Raw genomic sequence first — 27,186 nt, 5'->3', positions numbered from 1 at the left:
TAAGTAAACTAAAAGCAAAAGCAGGCAGTAAGAAAGACACCAAAGGACTCTCAAACCAAACTGTGTTTCTATTTATTAAAACCTTTACACAGCATAAAAAACGTAACAGTAGACAATTTAATAGCAAGGCATTTTTATTTAAATTACAGTGAACAGGTCGACCAAAAGGGAGTAAAAGTGGATGTGATTTGACAAATAAAAAGAAACTCTTCACCTCTTTCATAGAAAGAATTACAAATACTGGAAGGATAATACACATTTCAAAGGCCAGCATGGTATGAGGTGCTGCTAAAACACATTGCCCCCTAGTTCTCTGTCAACACTGCAATGCCTTTCATCTGTGAGTAGAGAAAAGATCCGACTGATGCATGAATACATGTGTATACGTGAAATAGTTTGTAGTTTTATCAGTCACTGTCTATGAGGTATATGTTTTAGAAATACTGTTTACTGTATATGAATAAATTAGAAGGCAGCTGTCAACAACATATCTAGCGATGTGTAATTGTAAAAAAATAAATCATTCAGATACAGAAAAGAGTGATTTTAAAGGATTTTTCTGGTCGTGTTTTCTGAATTTTCTCTGTCAATAAATACAGTTCTTATCAGACATTTCTGAAAACACACCAGTAAAAATATCTCGTATTATATTTGACACAAACATTCATGTGAACCATTGCACTAATTTTACATATTGCTGAGTAATAGTTGGCTGACTTCCTATAAACACTGTATGAAAATAAACTCTACAACGATGACTTGGCACAAATTGCATTTCTTAGTTGTTAAATTGTCATATATTGTCAAGAACAATGTGCTCACACGTGCACTAAGCTGCCTCGCCACATTCTTACTCGCATACATACAGTCGAAAAAGGCTAGCGCCAGCTTGTGCTCATCCGGACCTGTACAGCATCGAGGGCTCTACTGGTCACACGGATCTCAAATACCACATTCAAATGCAAGCCGCCATTAAACAGTCCTAGCTGCTGGAGGTAGAGGTGTGTGGAAGTGGAGTTCCCTGATGCTCCACTTGGGGGAGCTGCTCCCTCCAGTATGTGAAGTGGCTGAAGGTATCAGAGCAGGGGAAGTCGGAGGAAGAGGAGCGCATCTTCAGAGGGAACACATGGTCCACCACCTCACCCAGTCTGACGTACCTGAGGGAGAAGGTTTCCAGTCATTACGTTCTGATCCAAAATAAATCGCCACTAACAAAGAGAACTTACGATGAGATGTTGGTCTTGGCATGTTCCTGCACCAGCTCTCCTTTAGGGTTCACTGTGAAGATCCGGTTCAGCGGCACCCCAACTTCTTTGTAGGAGTAGACATCCTGAAGGCATATAGAGACATGCATCAATGTGCAGTTTTTGCTGTGTGTCTAATGCTCCGATCAGCGTGTCAGTGTGTGTTTGTGTGTGGATTTCCACCTCACACTGTGTTCTGTTCATTCTGTTTTTCTCGCTCCAGGTTTTGGTGAGAAAGTCTTTGTTTTCTTCGAGCGTTCGTGTTTGAGTTTTGTTTGTTCAATGAATGAGTGTAAGTTTTCTGTAGTCCTCGATTTTAGCACTTGGGTCTGGTCCCCTGAGCCATCATGACAGTTTTCCAAACTAGTTTAGAAGTGATCCTCATGCATGTTCAAGCCAGGTACCACTGACCTTTCTACAGTGCAGACAGCACCACTGCACCCGCCGCTTATACAGCGCTACGGCTTATGTAGGAACAAGATCTGTTTTCCTGCTTAATTTTAGTGGCTAATATTCCAGTGCGCTCTATAGTCTGGAAATTACGGTACAGAATAAAAAGCACATCACGAATCAATCATCAAAGTACAGTTAAAACCAAAGGTAAATAATCTGATAAAGTTGCACTGCTTGACAAGTTTGATTACTTTGCAAGAATTAATTCCACATCCTGTTATTTTTATTTTGTACAACTGCTTCCTGTTTTGACCCCATATCCTGAAAGAGCCTCTTTGTGACTCCAGTCCGGCCGAGCACATGACTTTGTTCTAGCCAACAACAGAGGACATTGCATTGCATCCTACTTGCAATTCTATTCAATAAAAAAATGTATAAACATTGCGTAAAATTCCTTCAGCTTCATGACTAGCTGAAAGGGAAGCAATATGCAATAATTGTCGGGTTATCATAACTACAGTAGAGAGCATAATGACTTGTTATCACGGTGCTCTATACAGTACGTGAAAACATGTTCCTACCGTTGGTCTGTTTCCAAATGCTGCATAGAAAGGCTCAGTGTTGGGGTAGAAGAGATTCTTGATATCGTTCAGACACTCCACCTTGAACTTCTCTGGCTTCTTCTCGATAACCTCCCTGCCACAAACACCACATGACAAACCATGAATAGCCTTTATATTGAAGTTCATATTGAAGCAAAGCCGGCTTGTTCCGCTACCTGTGCAGAGCTGAGAAGAGACTGCTGGGACTCAGCAGCACTGGTCCTACAGGCAGCATGGTTCCTCTCTCGTTGACCCAGTGGAGGTAACCCCGGGTCATGTCTGCCATACCGATGGCTCTGGCAGAGCAGTACAGGAACTTGTAGCCGTTTCTGAGTAAAAGAGCAAAAATATTTTTCAAGAAAATGTATGTATGAATTCTGAATATTGATTTTTTTTTTGCTGCTTACTGGCTGACTTTGTGGTAGAGCTGTGCAATTCCTTGGTGGGTCCAGTCCTTCCCCAGGGTGGGCAGAATGTGACCGAGGGTGTCTGACCTGGTCACATCAAATACATGTTAACAGCTGACCAGCAAACACCCAAACACGCCGCCAAACACGCACCTGGTGATGGTTCCATCGATGTCAGAGATGATGATCTTGTCGTCCCAGTTCCACAGATAAATGGTGCCCTGGCATCGGCAGGTTCCCTGGTACTGAGTGGTCACACTGAACACAATGTCATTTGGACCGTCCTGCAGCTGCAGGGAAACCTGCACAACACAAATAAACATTCATTTGGCCCCACGGTAATAATATTCAGACGTATTAACAAAGTCCTCACCAGCTGCTCTGATGTGAGTCGCAGGGTCTTCTTGTAGGACACGCCCCCTGTAGCGAAGCCTGGCTCTGACTGGACAGTTTGCGAGGCTGAACGGTGATCTTCATCACTTGAGGACGACTCATCTTTTAGTCTGAAATCAGACGGGAATGTTTCTAAAAATCCCATGAGCAGTGAAGCAGGAGTCCAGAGGAACATTGATCTAAATCAATCGTACCTGCTTGTCAAGGCTCCGACTTCCTCAGAAGGGCCAGAGACGGAGTCCTGTATGCCACAGGTGTATGCCACTTATCACTCTCACCCATTGCTCTGAGATTAAATCTGGATCCACTGGAGAATGAATCTTACCGATTTGGAGCCGCTGTTCCTGCCTCTCCAGGAGAACCACCATCTCCCTCCCTTTCTGGGCATCTTCTCCTTCATGATGTTCTCAACTGCAGCCTGCAGCAGGAGACGCACAAATCAAAAAGAAAAAAAAATGTAAAAGTTAAATAAAAAACACATAATTTCTTAAAGAAAGGAGGGGAATGGAAAAGAAGTAAATAAAGGACTGGACATACAGAGCTGTAGCCCAGCAACCCACTCAGACAACACAGAAGAAATTCCACAGTGGAGTAAACATAACCGAAGCAGGAAGACTAGTGAAATAATGATGAAGTTAGAATGAGGGAAAAAAACAGGAGGGAAAATTAGTTACATTTATCTTGAAGAGGGTTAATAATGAATTGTTTATTTGTTCATCTTTGATTTATTTTTGGACATATAGCTTTAGACATTTCATTGCCATGGTATTATGATATGTTTTTTGTGCAAAAGTCTAAGTCTAATAAAGACCTAAAATGTGCTGGATAATAGCACAATAAATCTTATATTTTAAAGCATTGACTGCTGATGTATGGTTGCTGACTTGTCAAGCACAACTCTTCTAAATTTGGTTTAGATACGCCCACACATCATCACCATGATGTGTATCCATGTCGTACCTTTGGCAGAGGTTTCTGGAAGGCTTGCATGGCCAGCATGAGGGGAGCAGCAGTGCTCCAGTTATAGTACCTGTGGAACAAAGTGTATCTTATCGCTCCTGTTCCCAAACAGCAACACAAAGTGGTTTTCCTTCAATTCGAATGTCTTACTTGGAGCCGATTTTCACCACCAAGTTAGGGTCATCAATGATTGAGGGGTTTTCCACGAACTGCTGGTATGAGATGATCTTCTCATGGAACTGTTCTGTGAGTACACAAACAGACTTGTAATTTATTGTTTTTGCGCTTCGACGGAGGGAACAAACCGTTGGTGATCTCCCTGTTGTCGGAAAGCCCTCCACACAGAGAGATAGCAATGGATGGCAGGTCAGTCATTTGGTCTGAGAAGCTGTCCACTCCACTGTCTCCTCCAGAGCTGACCGACTGCGGGGACAGGCTCGCGCCGTGGAGTCCTGCGTCCGAGAGGCTTCTAAGTGCTGCACTTCCATCGCTATGAGAATGATATTTTGTTAATTCATCTAGTGTCAGAGAAGCGATGATTTTAGGTTTGAAAAATAATGCACCTCTTTGGGAAGTACAAGGCTGCAACCTCTGGCTCCAGACCTGTGATGTCATCAAGATAGATTCCATCCGAACCAAGATGGCGGCTTCTTTTATCTGGTGCGAAGAAGCCATAGCAACATGTAAACAAACCAGAGCTCTATATGAGATTCTTAAAATCATTCCAGACATACCCAAATAAATTTTTCATGAATGTTAAAAATAAAATGAAGAAAAGATTTTGTGCATTTCAGTAGCACTTGTAAGCTTTGACAACCTTAAGCAGTATATTCCCCCAAATATGGACGTAAACCTGATCTCAACTGATGTGTTGCATCACCTTTTTTCTTGGAAGGAGAGTCGCTCTTTGCGGCGCGAGTCTCCTCGGTATCTGACACCATGCAAGCGGCGCCACCTGAGACCGTCGTCACCCGTGTCTCGGAGGTTATGGTCATGGACTCCATACCGATGGACTCCACCGTGGTGTCCAGCATTCGCATGGTGGACATTTCAGTGCAGCCTCCGCTGTGGTCGGAGCGGCTCTCGTGAGAAATGACTCGGAAGTGTGTGCTCTCCGACACTGGGATGGAGACTTGGGAAGAGTCGGGTTTCACCGAAGGAAAGGACGGCTAGACAAACGATTGACGGAGATGTCATGAGTTAATGGGTTGGATAAAGTGCATGTGCGTTTGGGGACTGTGTTTAGCTTACAATGGCGGCCTGAGGAAGTTCGCCCCAAGCCCAGTGCATCGCTGGATCATCAGATTCAGTTGGCTTCATCATGAGTTCAGAGTCGCTTTTAGGTGAGGTGGGACGGGAGTTCTCTGAGCTGAGGAAGGAACCAGCAACAATCCACTGTCACTATATACCGCTCAGTCCAGACAAAAGAGGGTTAAAAATAAACATTTAAAAAGCAATACATTTCAAAATAAGTATTTTTTAGCTTGAGTGGATAGTCCAGTAGTGATATTTTTTCGATTGCAATGCCAGGTTTAAGCACCAGGTGTCCCTGCAACTTAGGATGAGAATGTATTTTAACCTCACATCAAAATAGTTGAGGTTGGAAAGTGAAAAAGTATTTGAGCAATGGATGAATCGTGAAAATATAATATTAATAATAATAATAATAACATTACATATTTAAGAGTAGTTAAACTAAAGCATAGTTTGGTTCAATTTTTAATAAATAAAATTAAGAAAAATCAAAACATCTACATATAAGGAAGTTAAAAGTAGAAGTTCAGTAAATACGAACACAATCTATTAACCAAAATATATCGTAAAAAAACATGATAATGCATTTAAAATGCCAGTAAAATATAATTTATTATCTTTCAACTCTATAAACAAAAATGACCTCCCAACTACCCAGTCTGATCTGACTGTGAGAATCACCTCTGTATTGGACTCCACTCTCCATCAGAGCGAGTGTAGACGCCGCCCTGTTGGAATGAACCACTGGCTGAGCCGTCTTGCTGCGCTTCCAAAGAGAACATCCTGAATGACAAACAAAAACAATTGTGAAGATATATGCCTCACTTTCCTGAATAAATGATCATTTGAAAAAAGTTCAGCAACAAGGAACAAGTAGCATTAGCAAGCGGAGACAAAGATAGTTTATTAAAAATGTTTGGAACTAATATCAACTCATAGATTTTTAAGTTAGAAGTGTCAAAACTCCCTTATTTTTGTTTAATCCTTTTCTATTGGCCCAGTCTGTCCACAGTGGCCGCTGTTGCTTCACACACACACACACACACACGAACCTCTGCGTTCACTTCTCAGGGCATAATCATTGTGAAAATGGACTGCTTGCCATATGAAATTGGATTTCTAATCAGTGCTGGAGGCCTTACTGCATTCTATTAGCGCTTCCCCAAAAACACATTTGAGTGAGGCTATATGCGGTTTATCTCACTTCCCCAGTGGTGGCACGTCGCCCCGGCTCACGTGTCTCTGAAACAACTCAGTAGTTCCTCCCTCATTTCCTGTCTTTTCCTCTCACCTACTGCCCTCCATCTCCGCGCCTTCATCCGAGCTGATGTCTATCGTGAACATGTCCTCGTCTGCTGAGTAGTCTCCGCTGTCTTCTCTCTTCATGCTGTCTGGCCTGGTTTTCCTCCTCCTCTTCCTTCTCTTCTTCATCAAACTGCTGCCGGGCTCTCCGGTGGTGCCCGCTGAGCCCAAAGTCTGTATGGTCGCTCCGGCGCTTTTCCCCATCAGAGAGGAGTTCAACAGCATGGCGCCGTCTGATAGGATGGGAGAGGTGGCCAGGTAGGAAGGAACCACTTCCTGTTGAAGACAGTCAGATGAGCAAAAAATGGAACCTGCTTCTTATTACATTATAATTATTAAGCACTAAGTTTTGACCCAATAAACATCTTAATATTTTCCGACACATTATGCCACCACATAACTGCTGAATGTAGCGCAACATTTACTTTAATTTCACAACAATAAAGAAACATTGTTGAACACGACAACATCACAAATTCAATTTCACCAAGGAGATTACAAACGTTCTGTAAAATGTCCTCAAATTGATTCAACTATCTTGCAGTAGCTACTAAAAAGGACACAACAAAATTGTAATTGAATGGGAAAAGCAGTCAGGGAGAGTCGGGGCTAGCGAGCATGGGACCTGAACCAGAACACTGTGAAGTAGTTTGCTTTATAATGCTGCTCACCACTGAATCATGACCAAAAAATGACTCCAAAAAAACCCATGAAATGGATTATTATTGGCAGATGGTTGTTTGTTTTGGTCCAATACTGGTCACACATACCGACAAACAATTCTGCCTCGTGTCTTAGAACAAGACGAATGTCTTGATATTGAATTATTAAGCTAAATACGTGGCTTTAATACATAGTACTGTGGTTATAGATAACATGCCAGGAATGCCGAAAATCTGAAATAAATGGTGAAATAAAACTTTGTTATAAATTATTTTCACATTTGTTGTTTATTTCTGCATGTTTATTCTTTTTGGAACTCACTTTTTGTGGTTATGACCTGTGTTTAAAATAAAATAAATTTTAATTTTAATCACAAAAACATCAGTGTCTTTTGGAAGCATATATTTTAAACACACATGCTGGTGACCAGAAAACAATAGAACTGATTTGCAACTCCCCTCCAGCAACATAACTTTTCTGAACCCCCAAGCCAGAGCTGAGGGGTATTTGACACCACAGTGATGACACATAAGCAACTGATTTTCTCAGTATGTGACTTTAACGTTCATTTTATGAAACAAACTTTCGAAGAAAACATGCAAATAGAATGAGTACTCTGCATGTAAGCACTGTCAAAGTGCAGCCTGATAGTCTCCTCAGCTGTTTGAAGATAAAAAAGCGTGAGCCATTGCAACACTGTTCCAGCCGAATGTTTCCTTCCAGGAAAGAGGGAAGACTTTCCAGGAGTTCTGTCGACTCAGGGGAATACGAATGAATGTGTAATGAGAGGACTCCAAGAGGGAAGAAATAGGAACAATCTATGGTCTGTGGCTTGACAACACTCGCTCACGTTTTCCATTTCCAAGAAAGGAATCCAGACAAACAGTCCTCCTGCTCCTCCTCCGCGCTCACAGAAGCGAATCTGACTCCACTATGGTCGATATCAATCACTCACATGACTTTTCAGCGCCAGCTCAGAGAGTCACTAGAGTTCAGCGCTTGTTTACACTGCAGCTGTACTCATTCCCATGTGATTATGAACATGTTGCTTTGTTATGACCAGCCTCAATGAGTTTGGAAACAAAAGGTTTTTATGAAGTGAGAGGACATTTTGTTGTTTTAGCTCATACTCTAAGGACATTTTGAGCCTACAGAGCTTCATTCCATCATGGCGTACGCTTCCTGACAGGAGTCCAATGTATATTTAATGTACATGGTGAATTAAATGTAGGTCAGGCAGCTGAGGAAAGTCCACGCTGCAGCAAACAGAAGAATGTTGTCTGGCCATAAGGAAGAAATTCCGGGCTCCTTTGCCAACTCTGCACACACATGTCCATTTCTGAAGCTACTACGCCTGTGTGGGCGAGTAGGAAGAGCCGGAGAAGTGCTTCAGGCTTGTAAACAAGGGCGTGTCTGGGATTATTGCCACACCACACAGATTTTTTTTTCCAATACGCTGTTATGATTTGAATCGTTCAAAGGGGCGGGTAGATCCATTGATCAGAATGTCAGCATGTCATGATGAGCTAAGCTGAATGATAGTAAAATAGACAGTTTATTTAGGGTAAATTATGATAAAGAAAAAAGATATTCGAGGGATAGATATTTCCTCTTGCAATTGGAGGAGGGAAATGTGAAATAAATCAATTTATACACAACCACCAGTCAGTGTACACTCACTTAATGTCTGCTTATTTGTAGATTATATTCAGGACATTTAGTCCTAGGTCACTGACTGACAGGTGACTGAGGGTGTCAGTTGTCTGCGGTGGTAAATTAGGACCAAGGAAGAGGATCCCGGGGAGGTGCTTGGGATTCAGACAGAGTTCATCTTGAGAGGTGTCAGGTGTCTGCAAGGGCGGAGCGGCCCAGTGGACGGTTGGTGAGGGTGGAGCTCTTAATGTGTTTTAAAAGACGGCACAGGGAGTCAGCTAAGATCTTGGGCATCAGTGTGATATATATATATATATATATATATATATATATATATATATATATATATATATATATGCATACACGTCACAGCTAAGATGATAACAACAACAAAAAGAGTGTTTTTCGCTACACGATGGCCAGGGTTTCCACTACTCTGAATGTATTTGAAATTCTTATAAAATGCTTACAAATATTTTCAAGAGCTTTAGTTTAAATAAGGTTATATAAAAACTTGAATATAGCCACCATCGAAACTGATGCAAAATAAACAATATTTGGTTGTTTAAATGTATGTATGGGTCTATCATTTGATTCAGTAATATACCAAATTCATTCAAATTAAAAAAAAATATTTTTTTTTTTCTTTCTCATGATGCATTATTACTATGAATCATCATTTTGGAATGTACATAAGTGATACCGACATCAAAGTGTAAACCAGTTAGTACCTGGTCATCTTCTGTCTCCTGGACAAAAAAAGCCTCTCCATTGTCCCCCAGCTTCATATGTAGATTCACAGCCTCTCCATTGATCTCTATGTCCACCTGCGTGAGAACCAACCAAGCACAACTGTAAGTGTCGAGCATGAACTTTAACAGGGGGTTCAGTGGGTTTATATTCTTACCACTTTCTCCCGGGATCGCAGGACGCCCATCTTCCCAAAGCGGACGTGGAAGGGCGAACACTGGAGGGTTCCATCAGGCTGCCTAACAACTATGACGTCAATGCAGCCTGAGAGGGTGGCGGGATTGAGGCCTCGATACAGTTCTTTGACCTGGACAAACACCTGTCCTGCCAACTGACCCACGTAGTTCATGGTCTGACGTGTCTGTGGGACGGGGCAGTGAAGGGGAAGGTACATAGACACAAAAGAAGAAAAGAGAATTTAGCATCTTTAAAACAGAATCTATACTTAAACAAGTTATATATTTATTACGAAAATGCAGGCTGAGACTTAAATAAAGTCCTTTGCCTCTCAATCACAATTCTCATGGCGTGAGAACGTGTACAAGTCTCCTTGAGTGGAATGGCGTCAAGCTATTAGTACAATCTAGATCAAGGTCAGCTCAACTTAACACAGGGGTGTCTGTGGTCAGGGGGTGTATTTGAAGAACCTGTTGAGAATTTCACCTTCCTCATTTGTTCCATCATGGATCCAAATTTTTGGATTCAGTTACAAACTTTGTCTTCTGTATAACTTCACAGCTTGATCCAAACTGCTGTCATATGAAACATTTTGAAGCAAAGATTCTAAATAAGTACACTTTACACTAAATATTTTGGTCAAATAATACATGCTTTCGGTTACAAACCATCTTGAGGAACGTTACTTGTGGAGGATTTAAAATGCACATTTCTGAGCGATGAAAAAAGCAGGCTCCAAGCAAAGCATTTACACACTTAAAACTTCATTTCAAGCAATGAAAAATGATTTTGAACTGGTTTCGTTTTTGACAAATATGTTTACCATTCTAACAATTTTAACTCATAAAAGCCTCTTTTAAAAAAAACTTTTAAGGAATCATAACTCCACCTTCACCTTTGGTCATGATCAAAATGACAAGCTTGAAAGGTACAGAAAAAAGATACGTATTACTTGAGGCAGTTAGTAGGAGTCTTCATTACGAATTGGGAACGTTTCCGCAATCCTCAGATGACATTGTTGTCTTTTAAAGAGTCATCATTCAAATCCAACTGGGTGGGGACCACAGCTAACGGAACTGCAACAACCCATGCAGGAATATGTAAAAGAGGGCGAAACTTCAGTCTAAAAGGGTTTCGTGGAACTGGATTCTTCTCAGCAGGAAATTTCGTCTTGTCTTATTTCTTCCTTTGTTGTGCAAAACAGACAAACCAGTTTGCACAGGATGATGTCATGCGCATAGGCAAGGTGAGAGAAGCCCTGAGTCTCATGATTCAAAACGTGAAGGTAAAATGTTACAATGAACCGTGAGCATCCTGAACGTAAAAGTTGATCCAAAAATAACTCCTTAACTAATGTATGCTTACTATTATAGCATAAAAGAATCTGCAATTTTCAAAAGCAAAGGAAGATATATTTAGAAACATGTTAAAACAAATGTTTTCAAGTGACACAGACGCAGCAGATACAGTATCAGCTCAAAGCATGTTGACGTGTTGCGGTACAGTGTGCACTACCAACAATGAACACATTGTGAATGATGACATAACACGTTATCATTTCAGTGTTGACTACAGACTGTGCTGCGAGCTTTGTCGTAATGTATGCGAGGTAAACAAACAAAGACACACACAAAGTACTTTTTCCCTTAAACTTAATATTTCAGTTTCAAGACTAAAGGAATGATTTTTTCTTTGTTTAAAAGTTTGATGCGTCTGGACACTAAATTTAGTTCCTGTTTACATCCATGAACATGTGGGAACTGTGTGTAGACATACAATGGAAGTCAGTTTTGATAGAGAAACCAATGCTTGAGATGACAGCCTTTCATATTGCATTCCACTCGTGTACTTTTTTCACTCGTGTATCCTGTTTCACTTAAAAGACCCCCACGTAAGCTACGACAGCACACGTATATTTACAGTTAAAGTACTCAAGAATAAGTGGACTTTTGGACCTTGTTATTGCAACTGTGCATCCAGAATGTCTCAATAAAGTGCATCACTATTTAGAACTGCAAAGACTATTCGGTCTCAACAGCAGTCTAATTGTGGGAAGTAAGGGGTCAGGCCTTGACTGGCTTGGCTGAGGTCCCAGAAATAATTCTAGCAGTGAGGGAAGAGAAGGGTTGCTACTAAGCCAACAGAACCCCAGTCTGAATCTTCAACTGCCTTGTCGTTATCATCTTAAATGAATAATTCCACCCGGAGTGGAGTGACAGAGCTGCCAAGTGGACATCAAAGAAGTTCTTTTCTAGTCCGAAACATGCTGCAAAGCCACCAAAAATAGATTTTGCAGATGAAAAAGAGGAAGAACACACGAGTAGAAGTTCAATACAAGCTGCTGCTTTAAGCTAAGTGTCAAATAGTAGACTGAATTGCAGTGTCTTTTATGCAGCACCAACAGTCAGGGGTTAATATCTTTACAACCATAGTCGGGCAATAAAAACAGATGCGTTGATAGTTTAGTAGAAAGGTCTCGTACACGTGACAGAACATGCACCACAATAAATGTACAACAGCTTTCACGTACTAAATAAACGTCAGCGTATATAGGCAAGTTTTATTTCCGTCCGTTTATCCATGACACGTATATTCTCCACTAAATATTTACCTTAATAAACAGAATAAATGCATTCTCACCTCCAAGATGCGTTTACGTAGAAGAACGGCTCCTCAACAGCGAATGACAGGCAAAAGGGGCATGATACCAGAGATGGTAATCTTTTCAAAGCCCTAATCCTCAGCTGGATACTGCAAAAACTATGGTTAAATCCACTATTTATGTGAAGCCACGTTCATTTCTCCTGGTGTCTCCCCCTTTCCACGAGCCCAAGGAGACTGAGTGCTTGGTCTGTGACGTCACAGCCCGCCCACTGACCAATCAGGATCGAGATGTAGTGTTGTTAAACACATTGAGGAAAATGTGCAAATGTGGCAACTGTTACGTACTTTCGTAACCTTTTTGCGACTTAACTCAACTTAATAGTGTACTCCGATAGTGATAGTTTCCCACTCATTCTTGGGTTGTGGACGAATTTTGTAGCGCAAAATAAAAGGAGATGTGATTAAATATGAATTATTTCGCTCTTTAAAATACCAATACAGAAAATATTGACACATCAACACCGTACTGGTGACAGATTAAATCATTCGATTTAAAACGCGGGTGAGGGAAATATGATCTCTTTCCTCTTATCTCTTCGCGCTATAGAATACGTGTGACGTCAGCGCTTGAAGGGCCGAGCAGTGAGCTGATCTTTCTGACCAATCACAGGGCTCCCTGCTGCCACATGCGATTCTTGCAAGGCATGTGAAACGGTGATGTGTGTGCGTCGGGGTGTGTGTGCTCAGTTGAGCAGGAAGTGGTTGACTGAAGTCTGCTGCCCTTGGAAAACACCGCCTTCAGAACCTTGAATGTAAATCACCATGACAGTTGTATATAGACAGAACATTACCACATGCCTTTGTGTACTACTGGTGTGTGTGTGTGTGTGTGTGTGTGCTTTTTTTTTTCCTGGAAAATGCTCCCCCCACACAGCAGCCCAAATAATTGACGTACTCCATATTGTGGCAGTCTCACGTGCAGCTACTGCACACACCATTGTATGCATGTGTCCGAGTATGGAGCCCTTTGTGTGAGTCGCACTGCAACTGCCCCTTCGACAATCGCCCCTGTCCAAACTTACATTTTGCAGCGTTCTTAATGTTGTATTGCGTTAAACTTGCATCACCAACAGTCTACTATATTAATGGAAAACTATTTTTGATACCTCTTTAATAGCTTGCTCTTTTTCATTCACGCCAAGGAAGAGTGCAGACAGCTGCTTTTCCTTCTTAAGTGTTACTCTTGTAGACCGTAAAAACAAAAATGACTATCAGCTGCGAGGTGAGGCTGTACTTGTTTGCACTGTAGTTGTCCCTGTGAGTGGGAGGTGTGTTTAGTTAGAGGCATTACCTCTTTAACCTACTGACCTCTGACCCTGCAGCCGACCTTAAGGCCTCGTCTGCTGTGCCATTCAGTAGCATTGTAAAAAGACACCCAAGAAAGACCTTCCACCCATACATGCTTTTTATGATCAGAATCAAACCATTATTGGTGCATATTAGGCTTATTTTTGGTTTTTATTCCCACTTCCATATGAACACATCCAAACAAGTAGCAACTTTTTGAGCTTAAAGAATGATAAAAAAAAATTCTTATGAAACTAAAATATGCTTTACTTTTCATGACTTGTTTTATATTATTATTATCATTATTATTTTCAATCATGCTGTCATTTCTGCAGTTGGAGCTGTTTTTTCACCGGCAAGATATTGATATAATGTAACATGAACAAGACATAAAGAGACTCTATACATATTGTAGATGGCGATCACTCTCTCTTTTACACCACAGATGATTTTACTTTTCTTTACTTTATTTAACATCATTTTGTAACAATGAATGCCGCGTTATTTTCCGTGTCATTTCTATTCACACTGCAATTATTTTTTAACCCATCAATTTTTCCCGGCGCGCATTTTACATATAGAATATAATAACATTCAACGTGCAATAAGCTCAATCAGACAGAAGGTAGGGTCACAGAGCTCCTCTAACACGCACACACACAGGAGAAGTGAGGAAGAGGTCAGCAGCAGGGATTGACTGAGAAATCCATCATGGAAATTGATTTATTACAGTGATGCAATTGTATTGTTGTGTTTTACAAAGTCAGAATGTATGCTAATATTAATCATGTGACTGCTTTGACTTAATAGGGAAACATTACAGGAAATTTTTAGAAAATCTGAACGCAACTAAAACACAATGTTGAGTTTCTGTGTTAACAAATGAGGCAGTGAATGAAGGCAAATACAGCATATTTAAGATCGCCTGACAATGCAATACATTTTGGTCACTAATTTATTTTTGTTTGCCTGCTAAAGTTGTGGCTTCGGTATTGTCGACCATGTTTTGAAATGTTGTAACACCCCTCCGGTAACTACTTGATATTTATATCAACTCTTTGGCTACTTTATAGCAGTGGCATTAGGTAATCTCGGGGCACTTGTTGCCATCTGATAGGGTCATTACAGGGTGCTTTTCCAGGGAGAGACAGGGACCATAAAACATGAAGTTCAAAATGGGGCAGCTGGAGAAGACCTGAAAACATATCTGCGCTTTTAATTCCACTTCAGGAGCGGGATTTGATGTAAATCAACTCCTAATGTTGACTTACAATATTTGCACTCCCTCTGCCTGGAGGAGTGACTCTCTATGGCCTCACTCTCAGTCCAGCCAATCGCAGCTCTACAGAGACAGGTTGGTTAAACACGAGACAACCTCAACTTTTTAGTTACTATGGGTCATTTTCTATTTACTTGACGCTCGTATTGCCGCCAAAGTAGCTGTGTCTTTTTTGAAAGTGGCATTTTAAAGCCATAACGACCTCCCAACTGTTGGATTTGTAACACCTCTATATTTATCATGAGCTGCTGAGACGGTTATTCAACCGACTTGACTTATGAAATATACATGCAGTCACGAGAAATGACAGAACATGTTGCTACAGGCTTTGAGACTAACACAGTTTACATAGATCAGCAGGTTTTTTTTCACAAAAACTTGGCAGTGACAGTGGTGTAAAATGCTTAATTTTTATAGTGTGAATGAGATCTGTTGAGTAGTATGACAATAACTACTATTCACCTTCTTAATATATTAAACTGAAATTGTTAAATAAAATGTAGATTTAAAGCACAATGTTAGCAACTTTTGCTGCCCATTTTGAAGCACATATCTAACACCTTGTCCCCATATCAGGTTGTTTTTCATTCTTGATCCTGATCCTAACAAGAATCCCACTTTCCCAGGAAGCCCAGGTGACTCAGTGGGACTTGTTGCTGCGACAAGACTCATTACATAATCTTCTTACACGCTTGGCTGATATTGTGCCCTGTGATTGGCTGAACCTGCTCTGGTCTGACAGTCATAAGATTCAATGTAATTATTTAGCGACTACTGAGGAAGGTACAGTAGGAGAGTCACTGGTTTGGAGTGAAAGAAACATGAATGGAAATTGCATTCAAAACAACTTGTGAAAGCATACTGAATCATTACTCACCTTGTTATTGATTCAGTTTATGATATTAACATACAGTATAACTACTTTTTGATGAAGCCGTAGTTAAATATTACATTCAAAGGTAAGAATGGTCACTACAATTATCATCCAAGATAGTGAGTGTGAATTAAAAAAATATATTTTAAAAAATAATAATTGTATTGATTTCCAATTTCTATATAAATACACATTTTATTGCACTATTCATGCAACAGTTTGCTGTGGTTCATAAGTAAAAATTGGCAAACTGTGAGCCTCGCTATTATTATTATTGTTGTTGTTGTAATCAAATTTGAGAATGTTGAACATGAAATGTTTTCCTTCCCTCCCTTTGTTTATCTGAAACTGGGTCGCAGGGGCAGCACCCACAGCAAAGAGGCTCAGGCCACACTTTCCCCTGATCCACACTAGAGACTCTTTTTTTCTGCCCACATCGTCCAGAGAAACAGCGTCAAGAGAATGCCACAAAACCAAAGACCCCCTCCACCCTGGCTGCACCAAGAAATTCCGTTTATAAAAATTCTGAAAACAACCAGACTGTAACTATAAAAATAAAATAGAGGATGCATGTGCTCATTTGAAACTGAAAGCAATAAGTATTTTCTAGTATTTCCTCACCACTTCTTCTTAACATGACATACTTTTATAATATACAATCTGCTCAGATTTAACTCTAGATAATCATATACACTTGCTCTCGCTGTCTACTTTTATAAAATGAAGTCCCACTTTACCCAGCTCCAGGTCGTGTCCGGGCCGTACTGCTCGACAGCCTCATCTAAGTCTTCTCCTTCCTCTGTAGATGTCATGATTCCATCTTGCAGGGGACTTGCCACAGATTCCTATTTTAACTCTCTTTGAATGATAGATGAGCAAGAACGCGTCTCTACAAGAACAGTCCAGAACCCGTGTCTTCACTCAGTGAACAGTCCCACTGCTCTGAGTGAGAGGACAGTGTCTTACTAATTTTACCTGGTAAGAAACTTGACACTGTCCTGCAACGGTCATCATCTACCCTCTTAGGCATTCAAAGAAAGGAGAGGAGGGAAGGGGGCACCCGTCAGAACTGCATGCGTGAAAGCAGCAAAATTGGACCTCGCCTCAGCATGAACACAGACAAACACCATCACACCTGAACCCAAATGAGATCAGCAACTCTATTTAATGTTGGGCAGGAACATGCGTCTGCATGTGTCTGAGAAGTTCAAGTCTGCTGGACGGACACCTGTTGTTGCTGTTAACCTCTTGGTAGAGTGTTCACGACATTCAGACAAGATCAGGTTGCACAGGGGATAAGGTCACACTGGTACCCAGAGAGTGTTCCAGTGGCCGCTGGAAATTAATACGTTACTGCTGTTGGTGAGTTTATAAACCATTAACCCTGCGTGAACTACATCGGAGCCAACACTGCCATCTAGTGTCTGAATCATGGAGACTGTGAGAGTTTTCCTTTATTGAGAAACGTGGAAAGTATTGCACTTCAATGCATCGACTTCAAGCACTATGGTCTCTACATTGAACCTCCTTATACCCTTGACAACTTAGAATAAAAACACATGCATTAAAATACCGCGACAATAACTGACATTATTATATTCTATTGTATTATTGATCACTACTTGACACCAAAAATATTTTGACAACCAAGAACGCCTTTATAAACATCACATTTATTATTATTATTATTATTATTATTATTATTATTATTATTATTATTATTATTATTATTATTATTATTATTATTATTATTCAAGGATGAAATTATAATATATTAACATTTTATAGATAAGCAAAAATTGCTTAAATGAATAAATAAATAACTACTATCTCATTTCATTACCACTGAAAATAATACCCAAATACTTATATAAGTAAATAATCCACTATCTCAGATTATTATTATTTGCTTAACGCAAAAATAATTTTTATTTTATACAGTATTAATGATGTAAAGAGCATACCATACAGTACAATTTAACCGAGATGAAAGTCATTGTGTCATTGCAATGTAATTTGAACATTGCGAAACACGCGTTGTTCTAGTATTACAATAGTTAAATAGTTGGGAACGTCATCAACATTCGCCTGTCTTACTGCTCGTGAATGCACCTCGCTCCTGCTCTTGCGTTCAGGGTCCCTACTCTGTTTTTGCTTTGTGCGAGGATGGTATATGTGATGGATCAATGTTTGCCCGTTGTTTCTGGTTAAAAGTATCCGGCATTTGACGGCTTTAATGTCCCGTGCGGCTTACAGAAAAAGAATAAGCAAAACAGGAACCGGCTGGTAAGTTATGACTGTTCTGACAACGGTAGAATCACTAACCCGAATTAGCCGGCTGCAGAACCTGAGCTAACTATGCTAACAGACTAGTAGCACAGTTAACCTCAATAACAGTATGTTTCGTCGTCTGATGTTTACAATATATATTCGACGAAATGGCAAGTTTAATCTAAGCTTTGTTCAACCACAGTTTAAACAAATTCGACTTCGTGTTGCCGTAGTTCAGCGTTTGTTTTGGAAGAGCCTTCTAGCATTATTTAGCTCGAAAGCTAATAACAATAAAGCGTTTTTGTTTTCGTTCTCCGAAACTTGGAGTTTTTTTTTTAATGTAAATGTTGGAAAACCTCGTAAGCCTAACCTGACGCGTGATTCTGTAGCGCCCACTCATCATAACCTATTATTAGTTTCTTGTTTGTATCGCCACTAACGTCATACATTGCAGTCGTGATTTTGTGGTCTTCCAACATCGTTCATGGCTTTGATCAGGGTCACATTTAGGTTCGACAGATAGTATTCACATAAAACCAGAACCGAATAACGAAGCCAACCTCGTTAATCAAATGCAACCTTTTTGTAATAATACTTTATTACAGCATATTAATCAAATTCGCCTAATGCATAGCTTAAATGCATAACAAATGCATGGGTTTAAGAGGGACTGTAGCGTGAAGAATTTGTAGTGTTTTGCATTGTGAGTAGTTTAAAACAAATCTGAACAGAAAACAAAAAAACTGTTTAACTGTCAGGTTTGCAAAAAAGATCATATATGTCATGTAGTTCACAAAAACAAGTAGTATCAGAGTGCATTGAAATTTAAAACCAATGAATTCCACACCCTCCTCCCATTGTTTTTTCCATCATGGATTGCATTGTTAGAATTCTTTAACGGAGGCCTCAATTATACAGCTACTAACATTTAAGCTCGTGCTAGGTTTTTATATATTGTCACTAATTTCTGTCAAATCCTCTAAGTACTGTTGAAGTCCACCATTAATTTTTTTTAAATCGTGGCTTTGTTTTGTTTTAAAACAATTTCAGAATTTTGTAACTGTTTGTTCCTCTGGTGACTGTTTGTCTTTCATGTATTAATGTGTTATCGCACACATAAGTTGCCTTATGTTTACTTCCTGATAGAATGAAACAGTGCTGAAAACGTATTGTTAACTTTGTTGGTGTGCTTTCTTGGTAAACAGCACTCTGAGTTTTATTTCTAATGAAACACAAATGTCATATCTCTTCTGTCAGGCACTTTCGCCGGACAATGGACGAACTGGTCCATGACCTGGTGTCAGCACTGGAGGAAAGCTCAGAGCAAGCTGCACGCGGTGGCTTTGGTGACGGAGGAGACCATGCGCTGGCTGTGGGCTGTTTGCTTAAGAGACAGGCCCGAAAACGACGAGGCAGGAAACGGCGATCAGACAACCCGCACCCGCCATGGGAGACAGGACACCTTAGTGAGGGTTCTGAGTCCAGTGTGGAGGAGCACAAGGTACAAACTGATTGATGGAAGCGTGATGTTCCAAAAATATCGCGTGTCTCTTTTAACAGAAGCGTATTTTCTTACAGGATTAAATTGTCATATGTGTATTTAGCATCCGCTAATTACTCAGGGTAATGTCAATGAGTCTGCTGTTATTATTAACATTTATTTGAATAATATCTTGCCCCCAGCAACTATTTTGTTCTATACAGGTTCATTTTACGGATTAAATTTCATGATCAAATTCTTGCTTGTAGCTCAGTTTTGTTTCTCTTGCAAGGATTATCGTGCTGGAACCGGTGGCGTCTCCAACAACCACGGCCGGGATAACAGCGACTCAGATGAGCAGCTTGGCCCTAAACGTCGGACTCCCCTGTCATCTGAAATAGGCAGAGGCAAACGGCCTCTCTGGCCAGATGACCTTGGTGTGATAGGCTCTGCAGAGGGTACTCGCAGCCTTAGACGGAGGCGTAAGGTCAAGCGCATGGCAGTGGACCCTCCAGCTGAACCAGAGCCCCCTGTCTCCACCATGCTGGGGCCCCCACCTGTCCCCAAAGCCCGACCTGGCGGTAGACTGACTAGACTGTGCTCCGGGGAGAGCAGAAATGCTATGGAACTTTGCGGAGGGAGCACGGTCGGCCCTGTTGGGGGAAAGAGCAGGATCAAGAAGAGGAAACTGGCTACACACAGGCTGGGTATGGAAGCTGCGGATGAAGGAGTGGTGGTGGAAAGTGAGGAGCCCATATCCTCTCCAACAGAGGGTGCCAAGGACAAGATGGAGCTAGAGGAGCCAAAGGCCTCAGATGAGGAAATGAGTGACAGGTGGTTAGTGTTTCTGTTTTTTAATTTATCTTTGAATCTTGCAGTGTTGCAGGTAATGCATTAAAGGCTACAACGATAACCTGACACATATATAAAGATAATTTACTTTAAAGGTTAATATTGTAAACTGAGTTTTATTTTCTTTTTATTTCCCAGTGAAACTAGCAGTGTGAGTAATAGCAGCGATGGAGGTCTCTACACCAATGATGAGGGGAGGCAAGGTATTTCAGAAATGTCTTTTCATCTCCAAGTGTTTCTGCTGTAAGGAATATTAATCTAAGGAAACGTCTCATTGTGGTTCTGTCAAAAATCCAGTTCAATTGATGTTTCATCAAAACCTTTGTTTAATATTGAGATGGCAAATCCTCTCCTTCAGGAAGTTTCAGTAGAAAATAACGTTTCTGATCCAATTGGATGCACAGCTGAAACTTTAAATGAATTAAAGGACATTAAAACAGCGGCGTCTCAGTCTGCTACTCAAGTATCTGAAAATATCTTTAATGACTTCAGTTCTGTTTGTGCCTTTTGTACAATTCAATTAAGGCAAATTAACTTGACTCCTCAGGCAAGGCGGACGCTCAATAGATTAGTGTCTCTGTGCCTAAAAACAAAGTAAAAACTGATCATCTCAATGAAACGCTTCAACACAATGAAATCAACAGTCTTACATCGCATGTAGAGTTGCTGTAACCAAACATGAAGCATCAGCTATTTGTTCTTGTGTGTTTTTTGTTGTTGGTTGTAGATGTGATAAAAATGTTTTTCATTTGATAGATCGAATTTGAAATCATTACTTGTTCATTTTCAGCAATGGTGCAGAGTGCTTCTTTACTTGGGAATTTCTCTTAGGAGATAAAGTATTTATCTATCTATCTATCTACTTGCTGCTGATAACCTAGCTCTATTTCACCAGGCGATGACGAACAGAGCGACTGGTTCTACGAAGGAGAGCCGGGTTCATCTGCAGGACCAGGAGGAGCGTGCGGAATAGCAGGTGTCATCCCGTGGTGGGAGAAGGAGACTGGCTCTGAGGATCTGGATCTGGCTGACCCTGTGTTCAACAGCATTCTCACTGGATCCTTCCCCCTCATGAGCCACGGTTCACGCAGAGGTGAAGTTTACATTTGTTGTTGCACTCTTATTTCCTAACCAGCAGATGGCACACAATACATAAACAAGGAAAGGCTCTCAACTTCAGTCCTCCTCAGCACATACATGTCAGAGCCTGTAACAATGTGAAATAACATTCCGTATTAACATATGAAGGACTCAGAGTGTCATTCATTTTCCAATTGTGGCCGTTTCAACAGACCACTACTGTGTGTGGATATAGCAGCAGTGTGGGGACCCTCTCCTTTTAAATCACATTGGCTCGGATTACATTTGGAAAATGGACTACGCTTTGATGTCGACTACCAATTCATTGTCCTATTATAAAATGGTTTTTCATGTCTTTAGGGTTTCAGGCCCGACTGAGTCGTGTCCAGGGACATCAGTCAGCCTCTCAGGGCGGGTTGCAGGGCAGCTCCAGTCAAGGCTTTAACGATAGACTGGGTCGACAAAACCAGGACGAGTGAGTCATCTCTTTACCTTTTTTTTGCAGAAATCCTTACTGTTGTGGTTGAGAATTCAGTAATCCAAATGGATGCTCTATTTCCACAGCCCGTGGTTCAGTTCTGGTACTAGACTAGAACATGCACAGGTGAGAGGCTTTTATTTCTTGCCCTTGTCGTTTTGCCATTGAGTTTTGAATCATTATGTTTTAGTTTTACCTTGTTTGCAGTTGCAGTATCGACATTTAGATGCTTTGGTTTTTGTTTGAATGTTGTGTTTCAGGTATTTTGTAATGTTGTGTTTTATTAACGTTGATGTTACTTTATTGTTTAGAGGATCATAAACAAGGTGTTTACTTTCATCCTTTCCTTTTTACGCTTTAGTTTTGTTGTTTTCATTTAATTAGTTTATTTTTATACTTTCCCAGTTTGCGTTTTATTTAAATTATTGCATTGGGTTTTTGTATTATTATTATGATTTTTTTATTTATTCTAATTTTAATTTTTTTAATTTGTGCCCAAGTTCCATTTTCCCCAGATGCTGTTTTTCAGGTGAAATGACCTGTTAATTTATGACTGTTAAAAGTCTGTCCTCTCTGTATAAAGTTGCACTGGGACTCTCGGTCGGACAGAGGACACCGGAGAAGCTGCTCAGCCAAAACAGCCAATAGGTGAGCTGCATAACCTCCTCTCTTTCATTCCCATCCATCTTATGCGAGCGATACAGAATGGTGCATTAATATTTGTTGCTAATAGCAAGGTGGGTTTTAAACTTCTGCACTCGTTTGTTCCACTTGGCTGTTTCTGCAGACAAACTAGCGGTCACCTCGGCTCACTGTGTACAGGGGACGTCAAGCGTAGACGAAAAGCTGCCCCCCTCGGTTCTGCCGCACCCTCAGGTATTACACACACACATACACACACACACCTAGCAGCACCTCACAAGCCATCTGGCACCCGACTCTCTGATTTTGGACCAAATTTCCATTTTCTTTCTCCTCCTCTCTGTATGTTCCCACCAGCAGACTTCACTGCAGACTGTTTTGCACAAACAAGTTTTTTTTTGCGGTCATCAGAGAGAAGACTCTCTCATCCTTGGCGTTATTACCCCTCCTCCCTCCTCTTCACATTTTATTAAACCCTGATTTAGCTCTTAACCCCATTTTCCTCTCTAAGCTTTGTTGGACAAGTGTCAGCTGGTAGTCATGCTGTCAGAGCAGAGATTAGCTCTTAGCCAGTTACTCTTGTGTATTACCCGCTCCCCCCAAACCAGCACTCATGCTGCAGGGTCAGTTGCTTCTGGAGGAGGGCGAAGAGCGCCAGTGCAGTTTCTGTTGGAGTGAAGGATGGATGATATACTAAGAGTTTTTTGTGGTGGTGTCTGTTTTGATATGGGTACCAATAACCCGACCATGACACTTTTCTGATTATAATTATCCCTTTTCTTCACTTGCCGCCGACTTCTGAGTCACTTGAGGTTATATGTTAGTCCTGCAAAACTTGGATGCTCATCTGATCTTGTGTCTGATCAAATGATTTGTTATCCTGCATTATTAATGTGTAGATACATTACAGCAGTTGCAATTGGATAGAAGAGTACCAACATTCTATAGTGTATGAAATGTGTAATGTTATGAACCATAATAATGTAGTATACGTGTACTATAACATTAAATCATTATGAAAGTTAAACAATGACTGATGAAAAATGAAAGATAAAATACACTTCATACAAATCACCATCAACTACTCACGCTGGTCTAGCATTCAGTCGATGCCTTTAAAATATAGAATATTTTAAATTATTCTGTGAAGGCTGAGAAGAGAGAGATTGACATCTGTACTGAGTCTGATATAGAGGACTTGCAGGTTTAGGACGATGGTAGTCTGTCAGTCTGTCTACATATTTGTAAGGCTGGACTTTGTCTGCCTAAAGCGATTTATTTTTTGGTCGTAGGTAAACAAAACAAGAGGGAAACAAATTCAAGATGTCCATGCTAGGTCTGAGCAACATCAAAATACATAAACATGTTGTACATGACAGAGAGTTCGTTGCAATATTCTCAATGCATTTAAATATTACTTTAAATGTACTCTTAATTTGTTGTATTTGTTTTCAGTCCTACAAATCCAATGATCTATGTACCGAAATGATGTTAAAATTAACTGTGAACCAGCGTAAGCAGGTTGTTTTTACAGATTTATTTTTCATCTTTTGGATAAACTAGTACATTTTATGTGAAGTCCTGGATAATAGATGGAGATTATTGATCAATAAAATAGTTTGAATACAGAAAATAGAAAACATGATTGGTATCTCAGGCACCTCGGATGTATAAGGAGTTTATTTGAGATGTATTCATGAGCTGTACTTCAATACCATACCACGCTTCACTCTTACACTACATGTCAGTTCGTGTCAGCAAACTGTTGTCTAACAGTGCCATCCTTCACAGCTTGGTGTTGTAGGCCTTTGCACCTGAGCAACACGTCTAAACTGCTCACATTTTAGCCGGAAACCATGTCTGACTCAAGCGCCATGATTAGTAATTTAACACAGCCGCGCTAAAAAAGAGCTGAACTCTCTGTGAACCCTGAACTTCCTGGATGAGACTGAGGAACTGCCCAGCCACTAAGGTGTTTCTTGAAAAGTCTGCCAGATAACTTGAAATGTCACAAGTCAATTACATGATTGCATTACGCCGTACCTCAAAGCGCCTCGGAGTCAAGCTGAGGAGGAAGTGTGGCGGACTGAAAAGGCAAAGAGGACAAACTGTTTGAGGGATTTATCGTGCATTTGGGGTGTTGGGGACAGGGATAAGTAATCCAGCTAATATGGTGTGGTCCAAAGTGTTTCACTTGGGCTGTTTTATGTGACTCGTAAGTCATTGTTGTGATGGTCTGTTTTCCTCCTTAGAGTCTTTCTTGGACAAGAAACCTTTCCATTAAAAAAAAAACACAAACCATATTTGAATGTTGGAAAACAGTTTCCTTTTGTTCAATCCACAGTCCAACAGCATGTGATGGGCTGATGAGGCTTCATGAAACAGTGTCCTCATTTTCAGAGATCAGTAGGTGACAGGATTGGTTTAAAAAACATGAGATTCCATTGAAATGGTTGTTCAGATCCAGGGCAGACAGTGCCATCTGGAGGCCAGTTTAATGAGGACACTGTGTCATGAAGCCTCACAAGCCCATCACTGCTGTTGAAGTTTCATGAAACCTCATTTTTGGAGCTCTGCTGGTTGCACTGTCAATTTAAAAGGCAAAAGTAATAGAGCTAAAAAAAAAACAGGACACTGCTTCATGAAGCTTCCTGAGTCCTAATATTTGTTAAATTTACAAATATGATTTGGTCTGCACCTCCAGCATGTGATGCTATTGTTTATAGCACCGTATATTTAGTAAATACGTAAATATTTTTATCATTTGTTTATTTATTACCTTTAGTTTAAGTTTAATTACTTTCCCCTGTCTTTTTTGTAACACATTTAACACTATAAGAAATTGTGAAAAAATATATAATTATCAAAAAATATTTATTTCAAATAAAAAATTTTACCTTGAGTTTATAATAAATAGTGAATTGAAATATGGTAATGTTTGCAGCACTTACTGGTAAAATACAAATGAGAAATGAAAGTAAACAAAAAAATTTAAACGATTCTTAACGCTTTTGAAATGAATGAAATAGGATATTGCATTTTTAGATTCTAATAAAACATACTGAGCCTTGAACACTGGCCGCTGTCAACTGCATTTTACAGCTGTGGTTGTGTTTCCTGAGCACATGTTTAATTACCTGTGGCTTCCCTCTTGTGCAGTGGTTGGAGAGAACGCCCCTCCCATCCCTGAGAGCAACATGGGGAGCCGAATGCTGCAGAGCATGGGATGGAGTCCGGGAATGGGCCTGGGCCCTGAGGGGAGAGGCATCACCGAGCCCGTCCGGGCCACGCAGAGACCGAAGGGCACCGGTTTAGGTTTTAACTAAAGACTCAGGACTCTGATTCTGAAGGTTCCATTCTAGCAGATTCAACAGTGGCGCTGAGGGACATGAGGAACGGCTCTCCCATATTGGGAAGGAATCCCTCGGTGTTCTTCATAAGACGCGCTACGAACTGAAGTGGAGCAAAGATTGTTTTTCTGCTCGTCGTTGGCGCTCTCAGCTGGCATGCAGCCCCTTTACCTCAGACATCAACAGCTCTCCTGTTGACCACCTGCCAACGACGAGACGACGGTTCATGAATGACTGATGATTTTGTTATATTGCACAAGAGCGCGGGGGCGAGGAAGAGGCTGTACCTCAAGATTTTAATTCGATTCCTCTCAAATGCAAGTGAAGGTGCACTGTGTTCTCATGACGCTGGATCCTTCTGTCAGAAAAGCCACAGGATGTTTTTTTGTTCTCGAGTTTATCAACTAGAAATATGAAAGACAAGGGCGACCCCTTTATTGAGACACTGGTGGGTTAGCTATGCTTTTTAGTTTGAGTGTACTACATTATCTAGACGGATGTTTCACTGCTGTCACTTTACCTGTTGTTTCATTGAGGGCTCTCTTCAGAGAGAAACATTAAAACTATTTGCAGCTGAATCAACCTGGTCGCTTGATTCAAACCAAGGTTCAAAGCAACTGTGTGCTTCTGTTTGTTGCATCCACTTAACTGTCATTTATTTTATTGAACAGGGACAAATGGAGCGGTGAATGACTTCCCTGATAGGTTGCAGCTTCACCCTGGAAACATTTTTTTTTTTTCTTTTCAAGCTATATTTTTCTGTTTTGATACAGGGTCTTATTGTTCAGCCTATTTTAAAAGATGTCAGCATGTACATTCAAATTTAAATACATTTTTGACAATATAATTGATGTTGTAACAGGAAAAATAAATATTTGTACATTATATATTTCTACTAAATCATGCTTAAAGTTACTTTTCCTGTTAAACTCCAACGTATATTTATAGATTAGACACACATTTCTTTTGTTTTGTAGCTCAAATTATTACTTGGTTTGTTTGTTTTTGGGGCCAGTCCAGGTGCTGACTTTAAAGGGGATCAGTGCAGGTTGTTGGTCACCGTGGAGATGCCTCTAACTCGGACTCCGCCCACACAGGAAGTCGTGACGAAATCCTCCCTGCTCTGGTTAA

General features: G+C 40.5%; 2 protein-coding genes across 3 annotated transcripts; one reads left to right on the top strand and one right to left on the bottom strand.

Annotated features, from left to right (window-relative positions):
* Window positions 1-77: 77 nt before the first annotated feature.
* Window positions 78-12,985, bottom strand: LOC128772137 (phosphatidate phosphatase LPIN1-like). Its single transcript, XM_053888240.1, has 20 exons — window positions 12,439-12,985; window positions 9,779-9,982; window positions 9,603-9,698; window positions 6,545-6,831; window positions 5,935-6,036; window positions 5,251-5,368; window positions 4,880-5,168; window positions 4,563-4,656; window positions 4,305-4,489; window positions 4,150-4,243; window positions 4,000-4,069; window positions 3,365-3,457; window positions 3,234-3,280; window positions 3,020-3,149; window positions 2,800-2,948; window positions 2,647-2,733; window positions 2,416-2,568; window positions 2,219-2,333; window positions 1,227-1,330; window positions 78-1,157 (listed from the first exon to the last, which is right to left on the bottom strand). Exons 2-20 carry the CDS (start codon window positions 9,968-9,970, stop codon window positions 983-985), a joined length of 2,580 nt encoding a protein of 859 aa, XP_053744215.1. The 5' UTR covers window positions 9,971-9,982; window positions 12,439-12,985; the 3' UTR covers window positions 78-982.
* Window positions 12,986-18,007: 5,022 nt separating this feature from the next.
* On the top strand, window positions 18,008-26,637 carry gpatch2 (G patch domain containing 2). Of its 2 annotated transcripts, none has more exons than XM_053887848.1 (10): window positions 18,008-18,188; window positions 19,431-19,674; window positions 19,946-20,487; window positions 20,644-20,708; window positions 21,401-21,598; window positions 21,946-22,060; window positions 22,150-22,189; window positions 22,647-22,711; window positions 22,851-22,939; window positions 25,865-26,637. In XM_053887848.1, exons 1-10 carry the CDS (start codon window positions 18,139-18,141, stop codon window positions 26,029-26,031), a joined length of 1,575 nt encoding a protein of 524 aa, XP_053743823.1. In that variant the 5' UTR covers window positions 18,008-18,138; the 3' UTR covers window positions 26,032-26,637. The 2 variants fall into 2 exon arrangements, with proteins under 2 accessions (XP_053743823.1, XP_053743822.1); XM_053887847.1 differs by having other exon boundaries at window positions 19,946-20,490.
* The last annotated feature ends 549 nt before the right edge of the window (window positions 26,638-27,186 follow it).

The sequence above is a fragment of the Synchiropus splendidus genome, chromosome 15, assembly GCF_027744825.2.
Source record: "Synchiropus splendidus isolate RoL2022-P1 chromosome 15, RoL_Sspl_1.0, whole genome shotgun sequence".
Taxonomy (NCBI): domain Eukaryota; kingdom Metazoa; phylum Chordata; class Actinopteri; order Syngnathiformes; family Callionymidae; genus Synchiropus; species Synchiropus splendidus.
The sequence above is the reverse complement of the archived record's forward strand: the minus strand, read 5'-3'. Positions and strand labels throughout refer to the sequence as shown.

What these genes read in the sequence shown, in the direction of transcription:
- LOC128772137 (XM_053888240.1), bottom strand. Translation starts at nt 9,970, where the DNA reads ATGAACTACGTGGGTCAGTTGGCAGGACAGGTGTTTGTCCAGGTCAAA. An exon ending in TGCGATCCCGGGAGAAAGTG is followed by an intron (nt 9,699 to 9,778) that starts GTAAGAATATAA and finishes GTTCTCACGCAG; the next exon opens with GTGGACATAGAGATCAATGG. An exon ending in GCCTTGTACTTCCCAAAGAG is followed by an intron (nt 4,490 to 4,562) that starts GTGCATTATTTT and finishes TCATTCTCATAG; the next exon opens with CGATGGAAGTGCAGCACTTA.
- gpatch2 (XM_053887847.1), top strand. Translation starts at nt 18,139, where the DNA reads ATGTCCCGTGCGGCTTACAGAAAAAGAATAAGCAAAACAGGAACCGGC. An exon ending in CCAGTGTGGAGGAGCACAAG is followed by an intron (nt 19,675 to 19,945) that starts GTACAAACTGAT and finishes TTCTCTTGCAAG; the next exon opens with GATTATCGTGCTGGAACCGG. An exon ending in CTAGACTAGAACATGCACAG is followed by an intron (nt 22,190 to 22,646) that starts GTGAGAGGCTTT and finishes CTCTGTATAAAG; the next exon opens with TTGCACTGGGACTCTCGGTC.